This window comes from Plectrocnemia conspersa, unplaced genomic scaffold, assembly GCF_051122295.1.
Source record: "Plectrocnemia conspersa isolate PC_06_02 unplaced genomic scaffold, ASM5112229v1 ptg000001l, whole genome shotgun sequence".
Lineage (NCBI taxonomy): Eukaryota > Metazoa > Arthropoda > Insecta > Trichoptera > Polycentropodidae > Plectrocnemia > Plectrocnemia conspersa.
In genome coordinates, this window is record NW_028277165.1 from 29279593 (window position 1) to 29298423 (window position 18831).

The 18831-nt window shown below is 29.6% G+C and overlaps 2 protein-coding genes across 2 annotated transcripts in view; both read left to right on the forward strand.

Moving 5' to 3' along the window:
- Positions 1 to 18124, forward strand: part of LOC148239532 (uncharacterized) — a 32262-nt gene extending 14138 nt beyond the window's left edge. The window contains exons 5-6 of the mRNA XM_088196891.1: positions 17451 to 17595; positions 17985 to 18124. Of these exons, the coding sequence (XP_088053017.1) occupies positions 17451 to 17595; positions 17985 to 17992 (153 nt within the window). The 3' untranslated portion in view covers positions 17993 to 18124. The remainder of the gene's footprint in view (positions 1 to 17450; positions 17596 to 17984) is intronic.
- On the forward strand, positions 77 to 11582 carry LOC148239534 (uncharacterized). The gene has a single exon (XM_088196794.1). It carries the CDS (start codon positions 91 to 93, stop codon positions 11464 to 11466), a length of 11376 nt encoding a protein of 3791 aa, XP_088052920.1. The 5' UTR covers positions 77 to 90; the 3' UTR covers positions 11467 to 11582.
- Positions 18125 to 18831: the final 707 nt, after the last annotated feature.

Below are 18831 nucleotides of genomic sequence, written 5' to 3' on the forward strand. Positions count from 1 at the left end.
TTGTCAACAATGATTATATAATAAGAGGCCGTATTAAATTATACTAGTTCGAATCAAATTTCAGCTTATACGGACGTAATAAAAGGCGCAATGGACGATCTAATAAAGTCGAAATTCAAAATAAAAAGAAATGACCTTGGTGGGATTTACGTTTTGGGCGTTCTAGATTATGGTAATCTTGAACTGAATGATTTGGATGAAATCGAAGAAGATCTTCAAGAGCATGAGGTAATTGCATTGCAATTTTTATTATTCAACTGCAGCGAGCTCAGTCTGTTATTGGCAAAAAATATGGTGAACAATAATTTCCTTAATTTTTTGTATAAATGGGCCGTAAATACTGGGCCGCTCTGGAAAGGAACTCTCATTGAAGCTTTGCTTATTATTAATAACGATCGGGCCTTAACTCATGTAAACGTAAATGTAGAACATGCTAAAAGTATGTTTTTGCCTCATGTGATTGAATATTCACTTTTTATTCATCCAATGAAAAAACTGTTATATGCGGTTTGCAAAACTTTCGAAGATAAGGAGAAAGCCAACATATTCAAAAATAAAATTATAGATCGGTGCGAACTTTCGCCAGATTATAGAACAGAAGTTTCGGAATATTTCGAAAAATTTGGACGTGACTACTTGGAGTTACTTTTTTTGACTTTAAATATGGCAGGAAAATTTCAATTTGGATCATGGACTCCTTACAAATGTACAATACTAGATTATGATGACTGTTACATAACATCCGATATCTGTCTAGAAGAAGAAGTGACTGGATTTTCAGTTGTAAAGAATCGTATAAATCATCAGAATAAACTACAAATGGAAAATTTTTTCACTAGCGTATCTTCTGATAGGATAACTGAGTACAGAAATTATCGAGCATCTGGCTTTACCATGTATCAAAAAATAAACGGCGAAAGCTCAGTTTCAATACCGATTAACGTAATCGAAGATATGCGATATGCAGACGAGGTACATTTATTAAAAATCACAATAAGGATTTTGGACAGGAAGCAGACAATTTCACTAATATTTCTTATATCAAATTTTTTTTTTTTCCCGCATAGTTTTTGCGAATTATTGCCACACAATATTTTAAGATTTTTGTGTGAGTGGGCGAAACAATTGGGCTCGCATTGCATAGGAACACTAGTGGAAGCATTGGCTATTATTGGCAACGAACGTGCTATAAAAGCATTAGAGGTTGATTTTGAAGATGCCAAAAGTTACTTTTTGCCTGAAAATATGGAATATTCATACTATGTTCATCCGATGAAAAAATATCTATATTTAATATTCAATAAATTAGACTCTTCACATATCAAAAACTTTATTTTTAACTATCTACCGAAAGAATGTTTGACTTATTATAGTTTAGAAGGATGTTGCGATGATGTTGAATTTTTACGTACACAAATAATATTGTCTAGGACGATTGAAATAGGAGCATGGCCACCATCTAATTCTATGATTTCAAGACACGAATATACGAAATGTAATATCGAAAAACTTTCTGACTTTCTACAAACTATTAATGAGCCTAAATGCAATATTGCATTAAAAAATATCCAGCTACGTATTAACTGTCGAAATACTACACTGAAAAACTTTTCTTTTACAAATGTGACGACTCACCCGAATTTACTGGCTGCTAATGGGCATGTATATTATACTAATGGGCATATATGTTATTCTATAACAGATTTACAGTTACATGATACGGATTTTATCAGATATTCTATTTTTTCACCCGAAAGTATTCTCAATTATCAAGTTAAAAAACGAAAGATATTACAAAAAATCGAATACGACTTAACCACCCATAATAAGAAATCGCTGATATTTTTGCTATTTGACTCTTCTAAAGTTGCTAATTTCTTATTTAGGAATAACAATTGTTTTTTGTATCAGTGGGCCGAAACTTTTGACCAAAATTGGTACCAGACTCTCTATGGAGCATTGGACATAATACAAAATAAAATGGCAATTGTTGCGCTCAATGAATTTATTGAGGATACAAAAAAATTGTATAACCCAACTCAGGAAATTAAACCGGTATTTTTCCATCCCAAAATTAATAGAACAACCGCAAAGCAGTATTTTTCTTATATAGACAAATTAATGCCTAATTACAATAAGATTGGACCATGGATACCCGGAAATAATATGCCCCGATGTATACTTAGGGAAATACAAATTGATGATAAACTTTTCGATTACAAAAGTGAATTAGGATTTTTTTTTGATATCAATAATATTAAAAAGAAAATGAAAGTTCAATATTCTGGAATGCTAAATAAATTCAAAGCAAATAAAAGAAAAACTGCGCATCAAATCGGATACTTTTTAATTATAAATAATAATCCCTTTAAAGAAATAATTGATCCTGATGAAAAAGTATTGAGTGCTTGTTGGAAATCATTCGGTTTTAATGTTGTCTCGTGCAATTGTCTAACACGTGATGGCATTCTTAATATTATAAGTAAATTCATTAATATAGTAAAAGAAGATCATGAACTATTTGCTGTTTGTATAATGGCGCACGGCGATATTGATAGGATATATGGAATTGATAGCAACTTTATTGAAATAAAAGAGTTGAAAAACATGTTATGCCAAACAGCATTTGTAAAATCTAAGATTTTAATTGTTCAAACGTATACCAATTCAATGAATTTAAAAGCTTTAAGTGACTCAAAATACATTAAAACGACCAGTAATGACGTCATTGTCGATCTCTTAATACCTTCTATGAGAGATATAATAGTATTGAAAGGCACATGTTTTATTCAAGAACTTTGCAAATCTATGTTAAAATTATGGAAGGAAAAGCATTTATCGAACATGTTTGAAAACTTAATGAAAAATCAAGATTGTAAAATTGAATCCGAACTCAGAAATGAAATTTGGCTTCAGAAAGTAATGCCTAGTCAAATCTTTGGTAGTGAGAATAAAATGATACCGCAGTTCGATTTAAAAAAATGCACTAATGCTAGAGACGGAAATTATTCTGATGGCATATATGCACTAGCGTTTATTGATTACGGAAATCTTGATTTTGAGGTATTGTATAAAATCGAAGAAAACCTAGTAGAGCATGAGGTAGTATCTTTGCTATTTTTACTGTTCGACTGCAGTGCAGTAGCTTTAGAATTGGCTACAACAATGTTCAACGATAGTTTTTACGATTTTTTGCATAAATGGGCCACTGAATTTGGACCGCTCTGGAAGGGTACACTTGTGGAAGCTTTGTTGATTATAGAAAATAATCAGGCCTTAGAACTGGTAAACATAAATATAGAACAGGCGAAAAGTATATTTATGCCTCAAATTAAGGAATACTCACTCTTTATTCATCCAGTAAAGAAAGTATTAAAAGCTTGGATCATTTACAATAAAAATGAAAACATCAAAATAAACCTGAGTACATTAATAAATAGTTGCGATGCTTCCACGGATTTCAAAAGAGATACTTTAAATTTTTGTAAAAAAATTGGTAATCGTTATCAAGAATTATTCTTTATAAAATTAAATTTATCTGGCAAAATTCGATTTGGGTCATGGACGCCGACGAAAACCATGATACAAAATTATGTCGAATGTAACATACATCCAATTTGTTCAACAATTCAAGATATAGCTTGGAAAGATTGCTTTAATTGTGTCAGTAAACGTATTAATCAGCAGAATAAACTACAAATGGAAAATTTTTTCACTAGCGTATTTTCTGATAGGAAAACTGAGTACAGAAAATATCGAGCCTGTGGTTTAACCTTGTATCAGAAAGAAAATGGTGAAAGCTCAATTTCAATACCGATTAACGCGATCGTAGATATTGAATTTAATGAATCAGACAAGTCAGACATATTAAATATCACAAAATATTGTTTGAAAGAAGATGAACGGGTTTCGTTATCATTTCTTCTATCAGACTCCCACAAATCCGCTGATGATCTTGCAAAATATATGTCGAATGACGCTTTCGTAGAATTCTTGTGTAAATGGGCAAAAAACATGGGCTCACACTGGATAGGAACACTTGTAGAGGCATTGACTATCATTGGCAATAGATGTGCTATATACGTATTAAACGTTGATTTTGAAGATGCTGAAAGTTATTTTTTGCCTCAAAATATGGAATATTCTCACTTCGTTCATCCGATGAAAAAATATATATATTCTATTTGTAATAAATTTGGCTGTCCGATTATCGTAGATTTAATTATTAAAAATGAGCCTATGGACCAAAGCTTGTACAGTAAATTGGGTAATATTTTACGGTTAATGTTATCTGACGATATTCAGATAGGATCGTGGATATTTTTTAAAAATTTTGAACATGATTATATCAAATGCAATATAGAAATGATTACTGATTTTTTAAAAACAGATAGGAAAGATTTCATTCAACCGCTCAAAAACGTCGAGCAACGTATAAATTATAGAATTGCATTACAAAAACGCTTAAATTTTGATAGTAAGATGGTTTTTAGAATCGTAAATAATGATCTTATTTTTTCTGAAAAAGATTTGCAATTTCAAGATACGAATACTACAAGTTATCATAAATTGCCATTTAAACGAACTGAAATAATAATAAATATTTTAGAAGATATTGAAAAAATGCTCCTGGTTGAGGAAAATATATCGCTGATGTTTTTGCTATTTGATTGTCCTAAAATGGCAATAAATTTATTTCTATCTGTGTTGAAATATAGAAGTAAAAATATTTTGTATTATTGGACGAAAAGCGTCGACGGGAACTGGTATAAGTCTCTTTACGAAGCATTGAACATTATAAAAAATGAAAAAGCTATTAAAGAGTTCAATAAATTAAATGAATATGTGGAAAAAAGAAAATTGTCCCACAATGAATCCGAAACTCTGTTTCTTCATCCGATAAAAATAATAATATATTTTATAGACACGGCAATCAAAGAATTAATTATTAATAAAATACTTGAATGTGAATGTAGTGTATCATGTCAAAATATCGATTATCCAAATCAAATATTTGCCTTTTTACAAATAATAGCATCTGGTGCTATTTATATAGGCTCATGGATATCTTCTAATAATATGCCTCAAGATTACAATACTAAAGTAGATATGGAATTATTTAAATATGCACTTCGGGCTCTTGATTCATCTCTACAAGTAAAGAATTTTGACAATGCTTTTGATAACTTTACAGATATAAAAAATATAGAAGAATATTTAAAAGAAAATCAGATTGAGAGACTATTTGAATGCATAATGGAAGCTGAAAATAAAATTAAAAATCGAAATTTACTTGTCAAAAATAAATTTATTCGTAATGAATTCCATGCATATCAGATTAAAAATCCATATAAAGTCGGACAATTCTTGATCGTCAAAAACAATCACGCTGAAGAATTGCTCTCAAGAGAAGAAATCGAATTTGATGATGAAACTCTAAAGACTTGTTGGAAATCGTTTGGTTTTAACGTCATAATAGCTAATGATAAAAAACATAATGAAATTCTTGCCACTGTTAATGATTATAATACAAAGGTTGAAAAACAACACGGAGCTTTTGTCGTGTGTGTTCTGTCAAACAACCTCGTCGACGTTGAAAAGCTAAAAACAATACTATCTCAAAATTCAGCTGGAAAACCCAAAATTTTGCTTATTCTAGCTTGTAGGAGTCTTAAAAACAACGATAAAATTACATATAAAGTTGACGAAACGCTCACACTAAAAACCGATAATAATAAAAATACAATAACAAGTAACGATTTTTCAAAGAACTTTGAAGATTTATTAGTATTTTCGACCACCGTCGAAAAATCGGAAGGCGAGTGTTTCATTCGAGAACTCAACTTAGGTATGTTAAAACATGGAGAAAAAATGCATTTTCTGAATGTATTAAGAGTAGTAACTAAGAAATTGAGTGTGAAAAGAATCCAAGTACATCATTTCAACTCGACACTTACAAACGAGCTTTGGCTTCAGCAAGTAAAAAATGGAGTGAGATTCAACAACATAAATCACTGTGCTTTTCCTCAAAAGTACAAAGAACAAAGTAACATACAAAAAGTTTTATTTCGGACACAAAGAAATTTTGAAACAAAAAAAAGCAAGACCGTAGAAGAAGTTCCAAGCGAAAATTACGATGGCGTTTATGCTCTAGCTTTTATTGATCACGGAAAACTTGATCTTGCGACTTTGAACTATATCGAAGAAAACCTGCATGAGCATGAGGTAATCTCTTTGCTGTTTTTGTTGTTTGACTGCTATGAACTCACGCTAGATCTGGCAATTACGGTGCTGAATAATGGTTTCCACAATTTTTTAAATAAATGGGCCACTAAATTTGGACCGCTCTGGAAGGGTACACTTGTGGAAGCTTTGTTGATCATAGAAAATTATCAGGCCTTAGAACTGGTAAACATAAATATAGAACAGGCGAAAAGTATATTTATGCCTCATATTAAGGAATACTCACTCTTTATTCATCCAGTAAAGAAAGTATTAAATGCTTGGATCATTCACAATAATAATGAAAACATTAAAATAAACCTAAATACATTAATAAACAGTTGCGATGCTTCCACAAATTTCAAAAGAGATACTTTAAATTTTTGTAAAAAAATCGGTGATCGTTATCAAGAATTATTCTTTATGAAATTAAATTTATCTGGCCAAATTCGATTTGGGTCATGGACGCCGACGAAAACCATGATACAAAATTATGTCGAATGTTTCATAGATCCAATTTGTTCAACAATTCAAGATATAGCTTGGAAAGATTGCTTTAATTGTGTCAGTAAACGTATAAAGCACCAGAATAAACTAAAAATGGAAAATTTTTTCACTAGCGTATCTTCTGATAAGAAAACTGAGTACAGAAAATATCGAGCCTGTGGTTTAACCATGTATCAGAAAAAAAACGGCGAAAGCTTAATTTCAATACCGATTAACGAAATCATAGATATTAAATTCAATAAATCAGACAAGTCAGAAATATTAAATATCACAGAAGATTGTTTGAAAGAAGACGAAAGGGTTTCGTTATCATTTCTTCTATCAGACTCCCACAAATCTCCTGATGATCTTGCAAAATGTATGTCAAATGAGGCTTTCGTTGAATTCTTGTGTAAATGGGCAAAAAACATGGGCTCACACTGGATAGGAACACTTGTGGAGGCATTGACCATCATTGGCAATAGAAGTGTTATGTATGTATTAAACGTTGATTTTGAAGATGCTGAAAGTTATTTTTTGCCTCAAAATATGGAATATTCTCACTTCGTTCATCCGATGAAAAAATATATATATTCTATATGTAATAGATTTGGCTGTCCAATTACCGTAGATTTAATTATTAAAAATGAGCCTATGGACCAAAGCTTGTACAGTAAATTGGGTAATATTTTACGGTTAATATTATCTGACGATATTCAGATAGGATCGTGGATATTCTTTCAAAATTCTGAACAAGATTATATCAAATGCAATATAGAAATGATTACTGATTTTTTAAAAACTGATAGGAAAGATTTCATTCAACCGCTCAAAAACGTCGAGCAACGTATAAATTGTCGAATTGAACTACAGAAATGTTATCTTATTAATGCGAGGGTTCCCAAGATGGTGTACTTCTCTGATGGCAATTTATATGATACTGAAAAAGATTTGCAGTTTTATGATACTGATATCGCCACTTACTCAAAATTTTCGCAGAATGAAGTTATTGAGTATCACATTAAAAGAATAGAAATGGTGAAGAATGTCGAACTGGAGCTAAATACTAATAATAAGATATCATTGATATTTTTGATATTCGATTCTTACAAAACGGCATTGGATTTATTGCCGTCTGTATCTACTAATATGTTTTTGTATCCTTGGGTCGAAAGCTACGACGGTTACTGGTATGAAGTTCTTTATGAAGCACTGGCGATTATAAAAAATGAGAAGGCACTTGGCGAGCTCGAAAATTATAGCACATATGTACGACAATTTTATTTATCTTGCAATGAAACTGAAACTGTGTTTGTTCATCCAGTCAAGAAAATCTTTTACTTAATAGAAAAAAATATGAAAGATAAAATAGTTCAAAAGTGCATGAAAACATGTGATAAAAACGTCGAAAATATCGATAACCTAAACTTTAAACAGCTATATAGCTTTTTACAAATAATATCGTTAGGAATTATTAACATCGGATCATGGACACCTACTAAAACCATGCTCCAAGATTATATCACGGTAGACCTAAAAGAAGTTCGACAATATATACTTAAGTGTATAAAAAAGAGGTCTTTAAAATCAATTAAAACTCAAGCTTGTTCTAATGACCTGGTAGATAATAAATTAAATCAATATAAGGGTTTCCTTAATGACATTAATAATGCAGAGAAATTAATACAAGAGCAAAATTTAAGAATAAAATATGAATTTATCATCAATGAAAGTTATGTGTATCAGATTGAAAATCCAAACAATGTCGGATACTTCTTGATCATAAACAATGAGACCTTTGAACGATCAATAGGGAGGGAAAGAATTCAACGCGATATTAAAGAATTAACAACTTGTTGGGTATCTTTTGGTTTTAAAGTCGTGATGGTTAATGAGCAAGAACCTAATACAATTATTGATACTATTAGTGATTACATTAAACGAGTAAAACCAGAGCATAGAGCTTTTGCTGTGTGTATTTTATCGAACTACGAAAATGATGGAACGGATGAGCTAAAAAAAATACTAAGTCAGAGTTTACTCGAAATTCCTAAAATTTTAATAATTCAAAATTTCAAAAATAAAAAAACAAAACAATACACAAATAGAGACGGCATGTCAGATTTACTATTATTTTGGGTCATAGTTGATGAGCAGGTTAAGTTTATTCAAGAACTTTGTAAATGTATGACTGAATATGGAAACAAAAGACATTTGTTTGATGTGTATAGAATAGTATCCAAAGAGTTGAGTAAAAAGAATGGGCATGTTTATGGTTTAATTACATCCTCACTTAGAAAAGATCTATGCCTTATGAAAATCCCAGAAAAACATAGTTTTGAAACCACTGAAATACAATTAAACTATGACCCAAGTCCGAAACGATACAAGGATGATATGATAATTACCGATGCCATTGTATACTTAGCGATGCTTGATTATGGAAATCTAGAACTAGATAATTTGCCAGAAATTGAAGAGTGCCTTTCTCGCGACGATAAAATCTCGATCATATTTTTGTTGTTTGGTTGCTGCGAGGAAACTCTACATTTGATGAAATCAATTATTTCTGGATCTACTGAATCATATTTACGTATTTGGGCTGAAAATTTTGGGGATCACTGGAAGGGAGCTCTCGTAGAAGCTTTGTTGATAATAACAAATGTCAAAGCCATAAAAGCAGTTAAAATATGTTCTAATCACGCGAAATCTAATTTTTTCCCCCATATTTTAGAATATTCTATCTACATTCATCCGATGAAAAAAGCATTGTATGTGATGTGCAAAAATCTCAAATATCAAATCAAATCAAATCAAAATATTAAAAAAGAAATCACAGATCTAGTGCTGCATAGTAAAAATCTGGCAAATAAATACATAAAAAATGATTATAATATACATATCTTTCTAATGACGATAAACATGATTGGCTTGATTAAATTTGGTACTTGGACACCTTTGAATAATCCGACACAAGATTATATTGTCTGTGACATAGAATATATTATTAGCTTTTTTTCTGCAAAAATAAACGATTTTCCTAATGATATAATGTATAAAATTAAACTTGTTCAAGCACGTATAAACAGTCAGAAAGAACTATTAAGACATGTTTTTACTAATAATCTATCTTTTATACGATTCTTCAACATAGCTAGTTATCCAAACCCCCCTAACGGAGAATGTCTTATTTCAATACCGATAAAAGCTAAAGCCATGGTCATGTCTAGAGATATTTTTTCGAAAATCACACAACATCTTAATAAACATGATCGAATTTCTTTGATTTTGCTGTTATCTGATTCAAATAGTATGCAGTTATCTGATTTAAATGAGTCGATGACAAACAATGAGTTCAACATATTTCTATGCAATTGGGGTAAAAGTGTGGGTGGTTATTGGATAGGGACGCTCTTAGAGGCATTATTAATTATCAAAAATTACAGAGCTATAAGAGAGCTAAACACAAATTGGAAAGACGCTCAAAGTTATTTTTTGCCTGAAAATGAAGAATATTCTCTTTTTGTTCATCCAATGACAAAAATGCTTTATTGGTTTTCCAAGCATTGCAATAAGGATAACTTCGTTGAACATGTACGGAAAACTTATAAAGTTGACTTTCATTATGATTATATGGAATCTTTCCTTGTAAAATTCATATTGAATGGAACTATTAAGATCGGGTCGTGGATATTATTTCAAAGTACAAGTAATTTTGTCTATAGTGACATCAGTCTAATCGCTGATTGTTTAAAATATGATTTTGATGAATTTCATCATAAACTAAATCGTGTTAAGAAACGTTTAAATTGTCGTATTGACTTTCAAAAAAATAAATTCGCTAATGAATTGTTTACATTTAAAAAACTGTTTTGCAACTACATTTGTTTACAAAAATCTACAGGAAAATTTTTATATTTGCAAAACTCAGGTGTAATTAAATATTCTAATATGACACCAGCTACATTATTCAAGGATATCATACAAAAGCAATTTATTTTTAAAGATATTGTAAACCAGCTTAAGAAACATGAGAAAATTTCATTGACATTTTTAATATGTGATTTTTATGAAATTTGTATGAGCATAATAAATTCGGTAATAGATAATAATGATCAATTTTTAATTAAATTCTTACATTATTTTACTGCATTTTCCAATACCGCTCAACATAAGACTCTTTCCGAAGCACTTAATATTATTAAATATAACAGGGATAGCATAAACTTTGAAGAATATAGTAAAAATTTAATAGAATATATTTTAAGATACAACGATAATAAACCAAGAGTGCATCCTGTAAAAAAAATATTGTATTTGATTTGCAAAAGTTTTGATATTGTATCTGGCATAAGATTCATTGATCACATGAAGTGTATTAATGATGATTCAAAATATTTCAGTGTCGAAAATCTCGATTACAAATATATGGAAATATTTCTTTTAAAGTTAATGTCAGTTGGCGCTATTCAGATCGGAAGCAGAATATCGGTTGAATTTATAAATACTCATAAGCTTGAAGATTATTATCCATGTAACTTAGAACTGATTAAAGAATATATTAAAAAAAATAATCTAAAAATGTATACTGAAATTGAAAACGTTGAAAAAGATATGGCTAAACAGTATAAAGAAACAGAAAATGAATCAACGAATGTCAGAAAAGTATCGAAAAGGTTTTTTAACGAAACGTACAATATTCCGCTTAATTTAGATACATATTGGAGTTCAAATATTATTTTTGGTAATAATGAGTAATTAAAATTTTAATTACAGTTACTATTTATATTTCGGTAATAGTTTAATTGTAAACAGGGCCATAAGTTTTAATTTAAAAAATAACAACTTTATGCGTAAAGTACACTTGAATTATCTTGTATATTATATATATTCTATTCTATCTATCTATCTATCTTCTATCTATCTATCTATCTATATAATATAATTGTTCTAAGCCGTCGCTTCCGGACGCGCGTAACTTTTAATGAAACATTCTTCGTTCAATGCTCTACTCTGTAAATCGTATCGCTTTGTATTAACAGTGTGTAACAATACACGTAAACAAAGGAAATATATTTCATTTTAATAATAAATAATAATAAAAATTTAATTTGTTCCGATTGATTTTCGAGCAGCCGGTAATGCATTCTGTTGTTTCGACCAATCAAAAATAAGCACTCAAATATAAGACAAGATGGCCGACAGTACCATGACAACAGTCTTAAATAATTAATTTATTTAATAATAAAATTTTGCTACGCAACAATAATTTTCAATAATTCGTCATTTGACTGAATATAAATAATCGGATTGCAAATTAACTATTATAGGTGTGTTATTACTATGAAAATTAAATATATACCTAATGTGTTGAGGATTAGAAGAATACATTGATTGAACTAGATAAACAATCATAAAACAATCTTCGTAATGAAATCTTCAAATTTGGAATTCTCGTCGCCGGGCTCCGAGGCCGAAAAGTGAGTTTTATTTTTTATAAATAATCGGATTGCAAATTAACTAGGTGTGTTATAACTATGAAAATTAAATACATACATAATGTGCTTAGGATAAGAAGAAAACATTGATTAAATTAGATAAACAATCATAAAACAATCTTTGTAATGAAATTTTCAAATTTTGAATTCCCGTCGCTGGGCTCCGAGGCCGAAAAGTGAGTTTTTCCTTTTATATTACATAAACATTATCATTGCTTCCGATTTAATGCACATATACGTTAGATTTGAATAAACGTTTAAAACGTACCTACGTACATTTTAAACGTTAACATGTAATATATACTTAGTACGTATGAAGATTGAGGTTAATGTCAATCAAACTACCAAAATATTTGGGGAAACTATATTTTCCGACGATTGCGTTACAATGATTGCGATGCAGTCGGTTATTTAGCTGAAGAAGCTTAGTTACGGCAAAATAAATTAAAACCATTATTGCAGCAAAAAAAATTCACCTAGATCATTCTGTTCAGTGACGATTCGCAATATATGTACATATGTGTAGTTTATTGGATGTTATCTAATAGACGACATTTTAGAATTATTATAAATATATGATTGCATACCTGGAATAATTTTTAGTAGTTTTTAAGCAATTTTTGTTCTGTGTCATCATTCCACTTTAGGAATAGCCAAATTCAAGCTATTCAGTTACATCAAACTTATGTAGTATGTTCTTTATAAAAAGATAATACTTGCTGACAATGACTTCAACATGAGAAAATTCACTCTTTGCTTATATATACCAATTCTACGTTGTAGCCATATAGGTCATCAAATTGTTCCATCATTGCTTCTGAAAAATAATTAAAAGCAATAAGACGATTATCAAGAGATAAACATTGAACACGTTATTACTACTAATATAATCCATAAATTAAATTTAAACGACAACCGGAGAACAAACTTGATGGAAGTTACCATAGAAGATTAAACACATAGATTGGCATCACTTCTTAAACTGATATGTTGTACGTCGTATTTTAATTGTTTGCCATGCGTTAATGTTATTAGATCTCTCATTGCTTCTTAAAATAAACTGTAAACGATACTATATAGTGGGTAAAATGTAACTTTTTGTTTACACTAATATGAGATTTTTCATTATTACTACATTGTAATATGTTTAATTAACTTGCCAAATCACTGCTGTTTGCCTTCAATATTAGATCCTAGAAAGTCAATAGTAATTTTGTTAGAATAACCGTGATTTATTATTCATATAACCAAATACTTTCTGGCACACTCATAATTTAAACTTTTATTTATATTGTTTATAATTCCAATGCTACACCACTTTAAGTCATATTCAACTAGCACTGTTTATTTAATCGCACTAAGCTGTACATCCCGGCGCGCGCTTGACAGTTGACGAAATGTCTGACGGTGGGAATCCCGGGAATTGGCGCGCATGAATAAGAACGACGCAATTGATTTTATCGATTCAAAATGTAAAACGCATATCAAAATATGTATAAAAATCATCAACTTCTAAAAAAAATATTTTTTTAAATATGCCTAGTTTATACGGGATTTAAAATATAATATAAATAATGTGGATTTGTATTAGCTTCTCTATACAGAAAAAATATGTGCTTAAATTTTGGCGAACGTTGGCGATTTAAAATTATAGTTTTTATAGAATTTTTAAAATTTCGCTTGAAAAACATTTTCAACAAAAAGGGATAGAGTTTCAAAATAAGTACTACCGTCTTTTTCCGAAAATAAGACACTGTCTTACTTTATTTTTTGGTCCGAAATATGAGCTAGGCCTTATTATCGGGGGAGAGCTTACTTTTCACGTACAAGTAAATTTGTATATTTTCGGTTAATATTTATTTTTTATAGGAATTTTTCATTTATTTTAAATTTATTCAAATACAGTCATCTCATTTTCTTCTGGAACATCATCATAACTAATCAAATTCTGAATTCCATCCTGAATTTCAATCAAGTCCATTTTCTGTTGAATCATTTGTCCGAATCTCTCATGTCCTGCAATATAACTATACTTAAATCAGTATTTCTTGTCTAAAAAGCCTGTTCAAAGTGCATTGGAAACACAACCGTCAGTAATTTTATCCCATAAATTCTTTACCCAATTCACAACTTCTTGTAGACCAGGCTTCACACGCTGATTTCTCACCATTCTGTTTTCAATGTATTCATTCATTTCCACGCGCAAATTATCCTTAAAGGGCTTATTATTTGCGATATCATAAGGTCTAATCTTCAATTTGTCCCCAAAAAATTTTCATATGAAATGTTTTCATTGTAACGAAGACTGATCTCAGTATAACGAAATATTTTGATCCGAATTTAAGAATGACGTTACAACTTGACACAATATTTCTCCGAATTCAGTCCTTGACTTGGCGTGTGCCAGATGTGTTCAAATGCGACATTACATGTGTTTCGCTGACCGTCAAACTTTTTAAATAAACCATTTTTTTCACAAATTTTATTGTGTTTCATACAATATCCTTAAAAATGGACCTCCAATATCAACCATATAGGTTATTTTGATGCTGTAGTAATATGGCAATTAAAAATAATTGAAATTTACATTCAATATAACGAATTTTCAGAATACCGAAATATATTCATTGGTTTCGTAAGCTTCGCTATATTGAGATTTCACTGTACAATGCTTAATTTATTATTATCTAGCTAAGTTTTAACCCTATTCATAAATGATATACAATATTTAGATTTATCATTAAATATATAAATTTTAGATCTAACGTTAAATAATATAAAATGTTTTCTTCTGGAAATATTTAGTCAAGCTGTAAACCTATTTTAAAATGAATTGAAAATGTTAAGTAGTTTTTTATAGATTGAACCATTTTGACTATCATTGAAAATCCTATATAATAATGTCTAATTTGAACTATTCAATTTTAAAATATATTTTAAAAAATCAGAACGAAGCAAAAATAATATTTAAAACCTAAAAAGTTGAGGGTCCGGTATTCGCACACTCGCTAGCTTCTAGTATAAATATAGTTTGAATAATATTATAAAATGTACAAAACTAATTCTTAGCTCTATATTATTTTTATGGGATTTCTTAAAATACCCAAAGTGAGTTAAAAATGCTTTGCGAGTACACTAGCAAAAAACAAAGTTGCGCTAGGTTTTGAGTGCAAACACATATGTAGATGATTGATTTTTTCATGAGTTCTATGTTAGTAAAAGCTTGATTTATATAAATATGTAAATTTAATTTTATGGTTGAATGCATTCTAATATTGAATGTTTTTGTGTTAAACATTATTATCTAATATACATTATATTTGTTATTTTATTGATATTTTATTATATTTTTATTTTTATATGTATGTTATATTTTATATGTATATTAAGTTGTTTTTCTTATTCAAGTTATATTTTTGTTATTTATTATTTTGTATTTTTAAATAACCTTACCGAGACCAGCACATTGGCTTTAAAACACTATTACATATTATTATTTTAGTATATAACTATTTATGTAATATACGCATATTGTGTATAATATTTTATATTTTATGCTTGTTTCTTAGCGATAATATCATTGTATATTATGATTTTGGGTTGTAACATATTTGTCCCATTTTGTTAAAAACATGATTGAATTCAGAAATAAATTCAATCCTGTATTCCTAGTATTTCTCTTTTGAAGATTTACGGATGCCGATGGGAGCTAAAAAAGGCACACTTCTAAAAAAGGCACAAAGGCAATTTTAGTTGAACATTTTTATGCTCCCATCAGAATCTATAATCAAACAGCGATCGAGTTTGACAGGTCTAATTTATAGCATCAGTACATCGTAAAAATTGTATTAAATTACTTCTGAATTGCTACTTTTTAAATAAAAAATAATATTTTTTGAGAAGTTGATAACGATACCAAAATGCTATTTTCCGCCACCAAACTAAGAAAATGAGACAAATATAATTTCGTATGTGTTTATTTAATTCAATCAAACATTTCATTTACATAAGTATAATTTTATACACTTTTTGCTTAAATTAATATTTTTTATTAATAAAAAAAATGGAAAGATAACATAACCTATGTATAATATATCTTTACAATGCAATGTGTTAATTAAACTACAATAGATTGCTAGTGATTAATTTAATTATAAGAATAGTGATAATGTACCGACTAATATAACTTTATTATCATAAAATAATGTTTGAATATGTAATTATAAACTGAGTTCTTCTTACAACTTCTCAGCACTAAAAACATAAAAATAACTGTAGAACCAGATATAGAAGAAAATTAATTAAAGAGATTGTATTTAATCTGTCTGTACGGAGTGGAAACTTTATACATTAGCTTGATGCTGAGAACATAGACGAATAATTTCATCATTGAGAACATCCAAGACAATCCGTGATTTTCAAGAGTTTCATGTAATAAAAAAATATATGAATCGATATTTGGCCGAAATTCGAACACACTGACTTTAAAGACTGTAAGTATACAACTTTACTTAAATATTATTTAATTAAACTTAGGCTTTTATTCTGCTTATACGTATATTGCTTACTACTAATACTATACTAAATAATGGCAAACATCCAGGGACGTCATTTCAGCTTTTTAGGGGGGGGGGGGCAGAAGTAGGGCGGTCGGTAGTAGTTTTTTAATATTTTGATTTCATTAGGATTCAAACTATTTCATTGAACGATATCCATTTTTCTAGTAAAATTCCCTGTGTATAATCCACGGAAAAAGCAATAAAATCGTCGCATCGTCGTCGCAGTGGAAACGTTTGCTTATCTAAGGTTCATATTAAGATTTTTTATAACAATATTACAACTTACAATAAGTGAGAATCGAATGAAGCATATCTAAGCCAAATTTTGACCAATGGGAGAACGCAAAAAACGATTATCCATTCTCAGAAGTCAAAAATCCACGTCAAAAGCAATAGAATCGTGCCGTTACAGTGGGAACGCTCGTTTCCGAGAGTTCACACTGTTCACATCTGCTTCCCCCCAAATGACGTCCCTGGATCTACATCTACATTAATTTCGCGATACCGCTGTATCAAAAATTGTAAGTATACGAAACGGAGCATCTATTGGTATTCTAGAGTCTTTTGGAATCGTAACAAACGCTGGTTTGAACTAATCGCATAGACAATGGCTTTGTCATAAATTTAAGCAACTTAACTGAATCTCTAAATATCTTTGTTTCTAATAATTATATTATTTCGGCAGGTATTCCAGCAGGAAGTCTTTTTCTTTTGTGATTACTCTTTCAACTTCTTCCCTTTTAATCGATGGACCCGTAGAGGCAATTTTCATTCTATGAAAATGCTGTCAATCATCGCTAAAGAACTTTTCAACATAGTACTTTTACCTGGTAAGTTTTTAAAATGAAATCGTTAAAGACGATCATATTTTTTGACTTAACCTTTTTGCTCTTTGACAGCCTATTTCACTTAATTGTATTCCTACAAAAAGTTTGTATTTTATGTACTTATTATTAATTTGTTGTAACTGTGAAAAAATAGCACTGGCATAGCAAGAAGCGTGTGGGCTGGGCAGGAACTGGAGCTGCTTGATTAAGATTTGTAAAAAAATAGAGAAATTACTACAAGTACTGCCTCTAAAATATTTTTATAATATATAAATATAGTCGAAACATAAGAAAAAGTCAGAGTCGAAGCTATACATTTTGAAACAACTACACACCCATGTTTTTTTACCAACATAAAAAGTGCTTTTTAATAATTGTTGTCTTTTTTTCAGATCATTGATACAAAATAATACAACGATATTTCATCGATATATTATTATTCCAAATATTTAATGGCAAAGAAAATATTCGAGGGAAAGCAGGTAAAAAGAACCACAATAAATTTAAAGCTCCACCCGTGAAAGACGAGAAATAACCACGCAGAAGTCAATACGATGAAGCCTATTCGCTGATGCTAACACACCGAAGAAAATTTAAAGCGAAATCTTAATAAAAAGAAATTAACTTCTTTTAAATTTTTAAGAGAAGTTAATTCAGACCTATGAACTACAAACTTTGTATCCTAACATAGATATTGCTTTACGCATTTTGTACGTAATCCTTGACAATCGATTCATGCGAAAGAAGTCTTAGTAAATTAAAAAAGTAAAAATATGTGTATGATACTCCATTCGTCAGGATAGATTAGGTTTCTTAGCAATAATATCAATTGATAATGTAGCAAAGCCGTTGATTTTGTTTCTTTATAAACGAGAAAGTAATTATTATATTCATTGAAAATTAAAAAGAATTTATATTATATAATATATGTACCTTCCTATATGTTAATTGAAATACAATACGTGTATAATTTGTATTGTTAGTTACCTATATCTATGCTTTAGTTCGTGTTCACATAAATTTATTGTTAATATTTATTGTTCATTATTTTTTTTTATAAATAAATATATTTTATATTACTCTATTCAATTTTTTCTTCACCAGGTGCCAATATAGCTTCAAAATGGGAGCTGTGTGCCACACAACCCATAGGAGTGAGTTAAGGTTCCAATATATCAGCGTTAAAACGGATATTATTTATCGTTATCCCTAGTATTAGAAATAGACGCGAGAAACTGG

Excerpts from the sequence above, each read along its gene's own strand:
- LOC148239534 (XM_088196794.1), top strand. The coding sequence starts at position 91 with ATGGACGATCTAATAAAGTCGAAATTCAAAATAAAAAGAAATGACCTT.